At 39.4% G+C, this 12,302-nt stretch overlaps 1 protein-coding gene and 1 non-coding gene across 2 annotated transcripts; one reads left to right on the top strand and one right to left on the bottom strand.

The window, feature by feature from the left end:
• Window positions 1–4,191: 4,191 nt before the first annotated feature.
• LOC140012805 (uncharacterized) lies at window positions 4,192–9,423 on the bottom strand. The gene is made up of 5 exons (XM_072061120.1): window positions 7,576–9,423; window positions 6,333–7,311; window positions 5,728–6,191; window positions 5,187–5,634; window positions 4,192–5,024 (listed from the first exon to the last, which is right to left on the bottom strand). The coding sequence occupies exons 1-5, from the start codon at window positions 9,421–9,423 to the stop codon at window positions 4,192–4,194; spliced, it is 4,572 nt and encodes a 1,523-aa protein (XP_071917221.1).
• On the top strand, window positions 8,945–9,051 carry LOC113705096 (small nucleolar RNA R71). The gene has a single exon (XR_003451744.1). It is a non-coding gene; the product is annotated as a small nucleolar RNA R71 (small nucleolar RNA).
• Window positions 9,424–12,302: the final 2,879 nt, after the last annotated feature.

The following is a 12,302-nucleotide window of genomic DNA, read 5'->3' as shown; positions in this document are numbered from 1 at the left end:
GTTTGTTGGGATCTGTTGAACCTTTTGTGAGTTTTGACCGGTTGGAATCCATTGAGTCTTTTGCATCCTAATTCGTTGGTGGCTAGTTGGGTCCTGTTGGAACTTTGGTGGTTCGTTGAGATCCGTTGGGACTTTATGGAGAATGTGGAGTTTATTTGCTATTTGTTTGGAATTTACTGATGTTGGATACACGCCAAGGTAGAGATTTGTTGAATTTATTTTTGTATCTCATATCAAGAAATTTTACAAAGAAATCTCTCCTCTTGGTAGTAATAAATATGATGGGTCTAGATGACAGGTGTCGAGCCTGTGCAATAATAAATACCTACTCGAGAAAAATGAATTTTCTGTGTATAGTAGTGAGTAGGGTCGAATCCACAGGGACTGGAAAAAATTTGATTCTTTTTAAATTCGAGACACGGGGGATTTTTATCAAAATGAAATTAAAAGTAAATAATTAAACAATTTAACTAAAAAATAATTAACCAAAAATAAATAATTAATTAATACAATTGTAAATAGCAATTAAATAAATGATAAATAAATTCTAGCCAAGGATACAACTACGCAGACACAGTCCATTCATCCGATCATTGATGCAAAGAAGGTTCACTTAATTTTATTAATAGGTTAGTTATAGTCGCCGATAAAATCTAACGACCAGCTTTTCCTTAATTTATTGATAACCAAGGTACGACCGTTGATTACCCCTAACCAGGAAATACTCCTAGGTACGACCGTAGGAATTAATTTCCCAATTGCATTAAAAACTAGAAAAGCCTAACCCAAATTAATAATACGCTACGAGGGTTATTTAAATCAGATTGCATGTTCTCCTAGTATGTGAAAATACTAGTTGTCACTAATATTAACCAACTAAACAATTACGGATTTAATTGATTAATTTGACAGGAGATTAATAAGTCAAATTGCACATCGGGCCCTTGATATCCAATTAACAAAATAATCCCATGGAAATTAAAATAGAAAACATGCAAATATTAACAAATTAAGGAACACGTAAAATTAATTAGATCTCACAGATATTTGGAACTGCGTCTTCGCGTTGATCCTTGACTAGAGGAGAAGATTAGCCACGCTTCATGATAAAATTCTCACGCAATTTAAATGGAATCAAATACATAAATAACTAACTAAGAATTTAGGAAGAAACCTGAGTCTCGCTAGACTCTTTTAAGAAAAGTTGCACACCACACAACAAGGAAGGAAGAACTCCTCCTCTGAAAACCAAAAACTATCTCTATCCTCCTACGGAGCTTCCTGGAGAGAAAACTAAAACTAGTCTAATGTCTTATGAAGCTTGTTCTCTAATTTTCCTCTGCACTAGTTTCATAAGAGAACTAGTTACGTAGGAAGCAAATAGAAAAGCTACTTTCATCATCAAAGTCCACCTATGGCTAATGAGTACATCTCCCAAAAGAAGAACACATTTTCTAAATCAATGTTACGTGGTCCCCGCAGAATTGTCTCCTTTTGATTTCTTATTGTTAGTGGACTTGCCAGGACTTAATAATAGGAAGGCAACTCTTCATCAGCAATTCCGTTGGTTTGCACAATTTGGGCTGATTGTGGAAAGCTTCTCACGTGTGGAGAAATCTTCTCAAGAAGGTCCCCTTTTAGCACTTTTCTGCTCCACTTTCTGAAATTATATCCAAATACCAAATATAAATATATATTGACAATTAAAGCAATATTTGGCAAGGATAAAGAGGAGAATTAACAATAAAATTACTAACAATTAACACCCTATCAATTCCCCCCACACTTAAATCATGCTTGTCCTCAAGCATGGGAACACTAAACTCAACAATGGCTAACTCTCATTTCATTTACTGCCAAGCTACGCTTATCCCAAAATCAAGTTTTAGTGGCTAAGTGTCAAGACATATTTCTCCCGGTTAGCTCCTGAAATCATAGACTCGTCCAATTCATGGCTAACTCGTCTAAGAAATCAAAATATTAAACTAGCAAAAGTTAGCAATTGGGTCAACTGAAAATCAAAATCTCAACATTGAAGAACAAGGATCGGCAGGCCAACATGATCATAAGCTTACTTATTATTTTCTTCTCTCTTTTTTTTTTTTTTTTTTAATAAATGCTCAGTCCCAAGCTATTCAAGTCTTTTGACGTGAACTCTGACATTTTTAGATGAAAGAGCCCAGTTACTCAACTTTTCACAGCTTCAGGACTAACTACTCATAGATATCGCCACTTTTTGACGCGAGAGTCGACACTTGTGGTGAAGACTCCCGGTTACTGGGTGATGACACTAGCGGAGTAGAGTCATTTATTAACCATAATTAAAGCATCAGAATACCATATAATTAAAGATCATGACCCACGTCATCTCCTAATATGGAGAACTAAGATCAACAATTGCCCAATTCACACAACAATTGCTAGTAAAATATTTATATTGCCTAAACAAGTTAACCACAAATTGCACCAAGTCATAAAACTCATGGTATTCACACAATATAACATACTTTTACTTGCCACTTAAACAAAATTCATAAGATAAATCACAACCAGCAATAGACGAATGAATTGTCATATTTATTCATCAAAACACTAGTAAGAAAGGCAGCAAATTAAAGAAACACCAATCAAAACTAAACCCAAATCCCCCCCACACTTAAATCACACATTGCCCTCAATGTGATAATGAAACAGTAAAAATAAGAAGAAGGACAACGAAACTCCCCTGAAGCTGGTGCCAGCTATTAGCACCTGTAGTTGGAGGAGGCGGAGCGGAGGTCAAAGGGTCGGGATCGTGGTTTCACCATTCTTTCCAAATTGCACTCCAAACCACAATAAACAACAGTTGCTAAAGCAATTGAAATGCAAACAGACAAAAGGCTCTCATATAAGGCAATTGAAGGCAATCTACTTCAATAAGTAAATTTAAGTGTTAAAGGCACCTCCCAATTGAACAAACAACTGTAGCAAATTACCCACAGTTGGACACAAAGTACAGCAGATTAAACACAATTCGACCTAAAATATATATATATATATATATAATTAATCAATAAAGATATGCAAAACACCCTAAACTAGTATCATCGGTGCATGCATAAGGAATAAGTAAATCACACGACTAACCACAAGTCAATCTACTAAATAAATAAAAATCAAGCAAAGTAAAAAGAAACAAGCAAAGTAACACAGAAGTACCCAACTAAGGAGGAATAGAAACGTCAGGTAGTCCAAACACACAAAATTTTCAAAAACGTACTGTAATAAAAATAATAAAAACATACTGCAATAATAAAATAAGAAAATAAAAAATAATAATAGAAAAAGATTGAGGCAGGCGCGTGCATACGAAGCCAGTGGTGCGATGAAGGTGGTGGCTGTGAGAGAGAAGAGTTTGCGGCAGCTGGATCTGGTGGTGCGTGGCTTTCGGGGCTTCAGGCGGATCTTGGAGGCAGTGGCTATGGCAAGGGTGAAGGAGGTCAGATGAGCTGGTGGTTACCCTTGGCGAGGAGAGCCGAGGCAGCGGCGAGAAGAGCTGGGGTGGGCGGCGGTTAGAGCTGGGGTGGGCGGCGGTGGGGTGAGGTTCGCAGCCGAAGAAGAAAGAAAAAGAAAGAAAGAAAGAAAGAAGAAAAGAAAGAAAGAAAGAAGAAAAAGAAAAGAGAAGAGGAAAAATTTTTTTTTTTTTATATTTAATTTTTTTATATTTTTTTGTAGAAAGAAAATAATCTTTTCTTTTTCTGTTAAAGATAGGAATAATAAGAATAATAATAATAATACTCATAAGAATAGGAATAGTAATAATAATAATAATAATAATAATAAAAGTTGGTTTTTTTTTTTTTTTATTGCAAAAACATGGTTTGGGTCGTCCAACACCGCGTGGGCACGCCAAGATTAGTCTTCGTCCTCTGGTCTCAGAAAACTCAAACACCGCGCGGGCACGCCAAGATTGGTTTTCGTCCTCTGGTCTCAGAAAACTCAAACACCGCGCGGGCACGCCAAGATTTCACTTCCTGATTGCAGTGAAGGAAATATTAATACAGATACTACCCAACGAGTAAATGACCCAATGCAAAAGAAGAACAACTAGAAATAACAAGACAACTAAAAATAACAAGACTAATATTCGGGTTGCCTCCCAAACTAGCGCCTTTCTTTAGTGTCTTTGGCTAGACATAACCCGTAATTTGCTTAAACTAAGCAAATTGGGTCCTCCAAATGCATCATCTCTACCCGCTCAACTGGAACCCCTTCATAATACGGCTTAAGACGATGTCCATTCACCACAAATTTCTTCTCTGTCCTTAGACTCTGGATCTCCACTGCACCATAATCAAAGACATTAGTTACCACAAAGGGACCAATCCAACGAGAACGTAGCTTACTTGGAAATAACTTCAATTTGGAGTGATACAGTAGAACTTTTTGTCCACATTCAAACGTCTTCCTAGAGACCTGCTGGTCATGAAAAATCTTGTTTTTCTCCTTATAAATCACAGCATTCTCGTAGGCTTCATTGCGAATCTCCTCCAATTCTTGTAACTGCAGTTTCCTTTGAATTCCGCCCTCTTCGATATCCATGTTGCATTGCTTGACCGCCCAAAATGCTCTATGCTCGAACTCGACAGGGAGGTGGCATGGCTTCCCAAATACCAAACGGTAAGGGGACATGCCGATTGGCGTCTTGTACGCCGTTCTATATGCCCACAAGGCATCTTCAAGTCTTATACTCCAATCCTTCCTATCGGGTCGAACCATCTTCTCCAAAATTGACTTGATCTCTCGGTTCGATGTCTCCGCCTGACCGTTTGTCTGAGGATGGTAAGAAGTGGAGACTTTGTGCAAGACACCGTACCTTCTAAAAATTGCAGCGATCGTTTTGTTGCAGAAATGAGTACCCCGATCACTTACAATTGCTCGCGGCATCCCAAAGCGAACAAAAATATTAGACTTAACGAATTCTGCAACTACTTTGGAATCATTAGTGCGGGTGGCCTTTGCTTCTACCCACTTCGAAACATAATCTACAGCAAGCAATATATACAAAAAACCAAAGGATGAAGGAAAAGGACCCATAAAATCAATGCCCCAAACGTCAAAAATTTCAACAAAAATCATTGGGGTTTGAGTCATTTGATCCCTACGAGAGATATTACCCACTCTTTGACACTTATCACATGACTTACAAATTGAGTAGGCATCCTTGAATAGAGTTGGCCAATAGAATCCACTCTCTAGCACCTTACGAGCCGTTCTCTTCGGTCCAAAGTGACCTCCACATGCAAAAGAGTGACAATAGGCTAGAATAGATTGAAATTCAACTTCACTTACACATCTACGGATGATTTGATCAGCACCCCGCTTCCAGAGGTAAGGATCATCCCAAATGTAGAACTTTGCATCGCTTCTCAACTTGTCTCTCTTTGCCTTAGGCCATCCTGTAGGAAATTTGTCAGTGACTAGAAAATTAACAATATCTGCATACCAAGGCAAAGATGAGTTAATAGAAAATAAATGCTCCTCGGGGAATGCTTCTCTCAATGGGATGTCATCTTCGACGACTTGTACTCGACTCAAGTGATCTGCTACCAGATTCTCCGCCCCTTTCTTATCTCGGATCTCCAGGTTGAACTCCTGTAGCAATAATATCCACCGTATCAATCGCGGTTTTGCCTATTTTTTGGTCAACAAATACCGCAAAGCTGCATGATCAGAAAAAATAATAACTTTAGCACCAAGTAAATAAGACCGAAATTTTTCTAAGGCAAAAACAACTGCTAAAAGCTCCTTTTCGGTGGTTGAATAGTTCAATTGAGCTCCGTTCAAGGCTCGAGATGCGTAGTAGATAGCATGAGCTGCTTTTCCTACTCTTTGACCCAATACCGCACCAACTGCATAGTCACTGGTGTCGCACATGATCTCGAATGGGAGGTTCCAGTCAGGGGGTTGGATAATAGGTGAGGTGATCAATAACTCCTTTAACTTATTGAATGCCCCCTTACATGTTTCATCAAATTCGAAGGATACATCTTTTTGCAAAAGTTGGAACAAGGGTGCTCCAATTTTTGAGAAATCCTTGATGAATCTTCTATAGAAACCTGCGTGACCCAAGAAAGAACGAACTTCCCGCACACTCGCTGGGTAAGGTAAAGTAGATATAACATCTATTTTTGCCTTATCAACCTCAATACCTGTAGATGATACAACATGACCCAAAACTATCCCGTGTTCAACCATAAAATGACATTTTTCCCAATTAAGCACGAGATTAGTTTCTATACACCTTACTAAGATCAATTTCAGGTTATCTAGACAGTTTTCAAAACTTTCACCATATACACTAAAATCGTCCATGAAAACCTCAATAATCTTCTCAACATATTCTGAAAAGATACTTACCATGCATCTTTGAAAGGTAGCAGGTGCATTACACAATCCAAATGGCATCCTTCGGTATGCAAATGTTCCAAATGGGCAGGTGAAAGTAGTCTTCTCTTGGTCCTCGGGTGCGATGGCAATTTGAAAATAACCTGAAAATCCATCCAAGAAACAATAGTAAACTCGACATGCTAATCGCTCCACCATCTGGTCAATGAAAGGGAGGGGAAAATGGTCCTTTTTCGTGACGGCATTTAGCTTTCGGTAATCGATACACTGTCGCCATCCGGTGGGCTTTCGAATTGGTACGAGCTCACCCTCTTGGTTTGATTCCACTGTCACCCCTGCCTTCTTCGGGACCACCTGTACTGGACTTACCCACGGGCTATCTGATATTGCAAATATAATTCCAACGTCCAGCAGTTTTAAAATCTCTTTCTTTACGACCTCCATCATGAGAGGATTTAATCTCCGTTGAGCTTGCCGTACGGGTTTAGCATTCTCCTCGAGTCGAATTCGGTGCATACACACCGCAGGGCTAATTCCCTTGATGTCGGCGATGGTCCATCCTATCGCCTGCTTATGTTCCCTAAGAACTCGAAGTAGTTTCTCTTCTTGAACCTTTGATAAACCCGCGGAGATGATCACTGGAAGTGTCTCCCCTTTACCTAAGTATACATACTTTAGGTGTTTCGGCAGTGGTTTTAGTTCCAAGACAGGTGCCTGCACCACAGATGGAAGTAACCTTTGGTGAGGTTCGGGTATGAAAATCGGTGCAAGATCATACCTTGTCTTCGTGGTTGGTAACGTTTGCAACGATCCAATCACGCATTTAAGCTCTTCACTCAACTCTACCCTAGAGGTCGTTTCGGATTCAAAGTGCCTGGTCAGGACGACCTCTAGTTCATCCCTGCCTTCAATTTCAAAAACCTCCTGTATAGCAGGGTCAATAACATTTACCGAGAAAACAGAGCCAATATTTGAATCGGATGGATATTTCATGGTCTCAAAGATGTTAAAGTGAACAATCTCACCATCAAATTCCATAGACAAAGTACCCTTATTAACATCAATTTTGGTTCGGGCTGTGATCAAAAAGGGTCTACCTAACAACAAAGGTGACGGATCACGGGAGTGTTCATCCTCCATGTCGAGCACATAAAAATCAGCTGGAAAAACCAATTCATTAATTTTTACCAAAACATCTTCAATCAACCCGTCAGGGTATGCATTGGTCCTGTCAGCTAATTGAATTATTATCCCAGTCTCTTTCAAAGGGCCTAAGTTTAAGGAAGCATAAATGGACTTTGGCATGACATTAATTGAGGCTCCCAGGTCTAACATGGCCTTCCCAATCAAAGTATTACCTATCCTACAAGGAATAGTAAACATACCTGGATCTCCGCATTTTGGTGGAAGTTTCCTTTGTAGAATTGCTGAAACATTCTCCCCAACTATAACTCGTTCATCCCCCTTCAACCGCTTGCGGTTGGCACACAAGTCCCTCAAAAATTTTGCGTACCTGGGTACTTGTTTAATCGCATCCAGCAGGGGTATGTTGATCTCCACCTTGCGAAAAATCTCCAAGACCTCTTTTTCCTTGTCTTGCTTCTTTGGTTTCTCTAACCTGCTAGGAAAGGGAGGTGGATTAGTTTTAGTTGTAGGAATTGGGTTCGAGGTTACCTTTGCATTTTTGTTGTCTGTGCCCTCCTCTTCCAATTCTTTCTCAATCCGTTCCTCGTCCTTATCTTTAGGAATCACGGGTTCGGGTCCTTGAACTTCCTTCCCACTCCTTAAGGTCATTGTGCTTACATTCTTTGGATTCGCCTCAGGTTGAGATGGCAACTTTCCTTGAACTTGAGACTCCAAACGGTTGATTGTTATAGCCATTTGATTCATTTGATTTTGCAATGATTGCACCTGTCCCAGTTGATTTCTCATGCTTTGCAGGTCTGAATCCGTCTTTTGTTGATTAGCAAGTAATTGCTTCATCATCTCTTCCATGGACGGACTTGAGTTTGAAGGGGGTGGTGGTGGTGGTAGGCGAGGATGATACTGCTGTTGGTGCCCTTGCTGTCTATTTGGCACAAAGTTAGACTGCCTATTTCCTCCATAGCTAAGGTTGGGGTGATCCCTCCAACCAGGATTGTAGGTGTTTGAGTACGGGTCGTACAGCTTTCTTGGCGCGGGCGCGTGGCCAGCCATGTTCACCTGTTCTGCAGTTTCTTCTTGAACCAGTGGACACATTTCCGTAGGATGACCCACGGCAGTGCACACCCCACACACTTTGACTTGTGAATTACTCCCCACAGCTAATTGTCTTACGAAAGATGTTAATTCGGAGATCTGCTGTTGGATAGAGGACGTTTCCACCTCATTCACCCTACGCGTCGGGATGTCCTCTCTTGAACCAAACTGCTGTGAGTTCTCAGCCATCCCTTCAATCAACTCCCATGCTCCTCGAGGGGTTTTGTTCACCAATGCCCCTCCACTTGCAGCATCGATTATGCTTCTGTCCCTGAAAAGCAACCCCTCATAGAAATATTGAATGAGCAGTTGCTCACTTATCTGATGCTGAGGGCATTTGGTGCACAGTTTCTTAAACCTCTCCCAGTACTCATAGAGTGACTCGCCTGGGTGTTGTTTGATGCCACATATCTCCTTCCTTAGGCTTGCAGCTCGAGATGCCGGAAAGTACTTGTCCAAGAATTTTTTCTTCAGTTGATCCCACGTGGTGATACTACCAGGCGGTAGGTAGTAGAGCCAGTCTTTTGCGGAATCCTTCAAAGAGAAGGGGAAGGCCCTCATCTTTATTTGCTCTTCAGTAATTCCCGGAGGCTTTATACTGTTGCAAACGACGTCAAACTTTTGCAAGTGCTTGTAGGGCTCCTCACCTGGTAGACCATGAAAAGATGGCAAGAGATGAATTAGACCAGATTTAAGTTCAAAGGGAGTGTCATCATTTAAATGTGGAAAAGTAATGCACAAGGGCTGCTGATTTAAATCAGGAGCAGCCAACTCCCTTAGTGTTCGCGCATTTGCCATAGTGACTTCCTCTTGGTCTGAATCACTTGAATCGTCACCAGACAAATTTGTCGGCTCAACCTCTGGATCAAGTCCCTGAGGTGCAATACCGTATTGCTCTTCTCTGAGCCGCCTGGTTTCTTTCCTCGTTCTACGCGCGGTCTTCTCTACTTCAGGGTCAAAAATTAATTCGCCTGTACGAGAAGAACGAGGCATAAACTAGAAAAATACCAGAAAATTAGAACAAAAATGAACTTAAAAAGAAACAAATAATTAACGCCAGTCCCCGGCAACGGCGCCAAAAATTGACAGGTGTCGAGCCTGTGCAATAATAAATACCTACTCGAGAAAAATGAATTTTCTGTGTATAGTAGTGAGTAGGGTCGAATCCACAGGGACTGGAAAAAATTTGATTCTTTTTAAATTCGAGACACGGGGGATTTTTATCAAAATGAAATTAAAAGTAAATAATTAAACAATTTAACTAAAAAATAATTAACCAAAAATAAATAATTAATTAATACAATTGTAAATAGCAATTAAATAAATGATAAATAAATTCTAGCCAAGGATACAACTACGCAGACACAGTCCATTCATCCGATCATTGATGCAAAGAAGGTTCACTTAATTTTATTAATAGGTTAGTTATAGTCGCCGATAAAATCTAACGACCAGCTTTTCCTTAATTTATTGATAACCAAGGTACGACCGTTGATTACCCCTAACCAGGAAATACTCCTAGGTACGACCGTAGGAATTAATTTCCCAATTGCATTAAAAACTAGAAAAGCCTAACCCAAATTAATAATACGCTACGAGGGTTATTTAAATCAGATTGCATGTTCTCCTAGTATGTGAAAATACTAGTTGTCACTAATATTAACCAACTAAACAATTACGGATTTAATTGATTAATTTGACAGGAGATTAATAAGTCAAATTGCACATCGGGCCCTTGATATCCAATTAACAAAATAATCCCATGGAAATTAAAATAGAAAACATGCAAATATTAACAAATTAAGGAACACGTAAAATTAATTAGATCTCACAGATATTTGGGACTGCGTCTTCGCGTTGATCCTTGACTAGAGGAGAAGATTAGCCACGCTTCATGATAAAATTCTCACGCAATTTAAATGGAATCAAATACATAAATAACTAACTAAGAATTTAGGAAGAAACCTGAGTCTCGCTAGACTCTTTTAAGAAAAGTTGCACACCACACAACAAGGAAGGAAGAACTCCTCCTCTGAAAACCAAAAACTATCTCTATCCTCCTACGGAGCTTCCTGGAGAGAAAACTAAAACTAGTCTAATGTCTTATGAAGCTTGTTCTCTAATTTTCCTCTGCACTAGTTTCATAAGAGAACTAGTTACGTAGGAAGCAAATAGAAAAGCTACTTTCATCATCAAAGTCCACCTATGGCTAATGAGTACATCTCCCAAAAGAAGAACACATTTTCTAAATCAATGTTACGTGGTCCCCGCAGAATTGTCTCCTTTTGATTTCTTATTGTTAGTGGACTTGCCAGGACTTAATAATAGGAAGGCAACTCTTCATCAGCAATTCCGTTGGTTTGCACAATTTGGGCTGATTGTGGAAAGCTTCTCACGTGTGGAGAAATCTTCTCAAGAAGGTCCCCTTTTAGCACTTTTCTGCTCCACTTTCTGAAATTATATCCAAATACCAAATATAAATATATATTGACAATTAAAGCAATATTTGGCAAGGATAAAGAGGAGAATTAACAATAAAATTACTAACAATTAACACCCTATCACTAGATGAGTTTAACTGTGCTAAGGGTACTATCCCAAGTGCCGTATGTACCAACTCAAGAGAATTTTAAGGGGCCCACGATCCAATTTAAGAGAGATTTTGTTTAGACATCAAATCAAAAGAGCAACTGATAGGCCTTTGGACCGTTAAACATTTATTGGTAGTTAAATTCTTTTGTGTTTTCAGTTTTAGATGCCTTTCGAGTTTGGAAATTATTTTCTAAAATTTTGTATTCTCTCCTTTGTACTTTCTTTATGTTTTAGTAAATTTGCTATTCCTTTACCCGTGGACGTAGATCAATTTGATCGAACCACGTAAAATTTTGTTTCTTTCTGTTTGATTTATTTATTTTGTTATTATTATTATTGAGTTGTCAAAAATCTTATTATTCTTGATGGTCAATTTTTTGGGACCTGACCTAACACTAAGCCAAGGTTCCTAGTCTCCGGGAGAACAGAACTCGCGTAAGCCAACTGACAGATTCTAGCAAATCAACATTCTTGTGGTTTGTGTTAATTGGCAAGATCAAGTATTGCACACAAAAGAAGGCTTCCTGTTAATCATCATCTATGGTAGATGATCACAATAAACAGCAGGACGACCACGGAGTTCACTTGCACAGTCTTTTAAGATTTAAGACATTGCACAGTACATCCTTTTTGACCTGGTACAAGCAGGGCTAAACCAGGTCTAAACAATGGCCTATAGTCTTTAAGATTTAAGACATTGCACAGCACATGAAATTTGGACTAATTTGATCTAGGATTTAATCAAGGGCCCTCATCCCAGGCATCTTACAGACTACCAGAGGAGACTTCTTGCACGCAGAGCAAGGTAAGTGAACAGCAACAAGTGTTGGAGATTAATGGGGTGTAGAGCAGAAGACTTTGGAATACAAACTCGCAGGAACGGTTGTCTCTTACAACCGTTCCTGCCCCATTTCCAATGTGAATCACCTTCTGACGCATTGAAGGCAGATAAGAACGGACTTCACAAGTTTCCTGAACCATCTCTATCATCACGTGTTTGTTTTCAAGCAATGAAAAGAAATCACACAACACCACCACCGTGTTTGGATTCCTATATTTAGAATTTTTTTTTGTAAAACAAATAT

Source organism: Coffea arabica, chromosome 8e, assembly GCF_036785885.1.
Source record: "Coffea arabica cultivar ET-39 chromosome 8e, Coffea Arabica ET-39 HiFi, whole genome shotgun sequence".
Taxonomy (NCBI): Eukaryota; Viridiplantae; Streptophyta; class Magnoliopsida; order Gentianales; family Rubiaceae; genus Coffea; species Coffea arabica.
Note: the sequence above shows the minus strand (reverse complement) of the source record. Positions and strands in the feature narration are given on the sequence as shown.

What these genes read in the sequence shown, in the direction of transcription:
- LOC140012805 (XM_072061120.1), bottom strand. Translation starts at nt 9,423, where the DNA reads ATGGCAAATGCGCGAACACTAAGGGAGTTGGCTGCTCCTGATTTAAAT. An exon ending in GGTTGATTGAAGATGTTTTG is followed by an intron (nt 7,312 to 7,575) that starts GTAAAAATTAAT and finishes CCTGCTATACAG; the next exon opens with GAGGTTTTTGAAATTGAAGG. An exon ending in CTTATTTACTTGGTGCTAAA is followed by an intron (nt 5,635 to 5,727) that starts GTTATTATTTTT and finishes TTATTGCTACAG; the next exon opens with GAGTTCAACCTGGAGATCCG.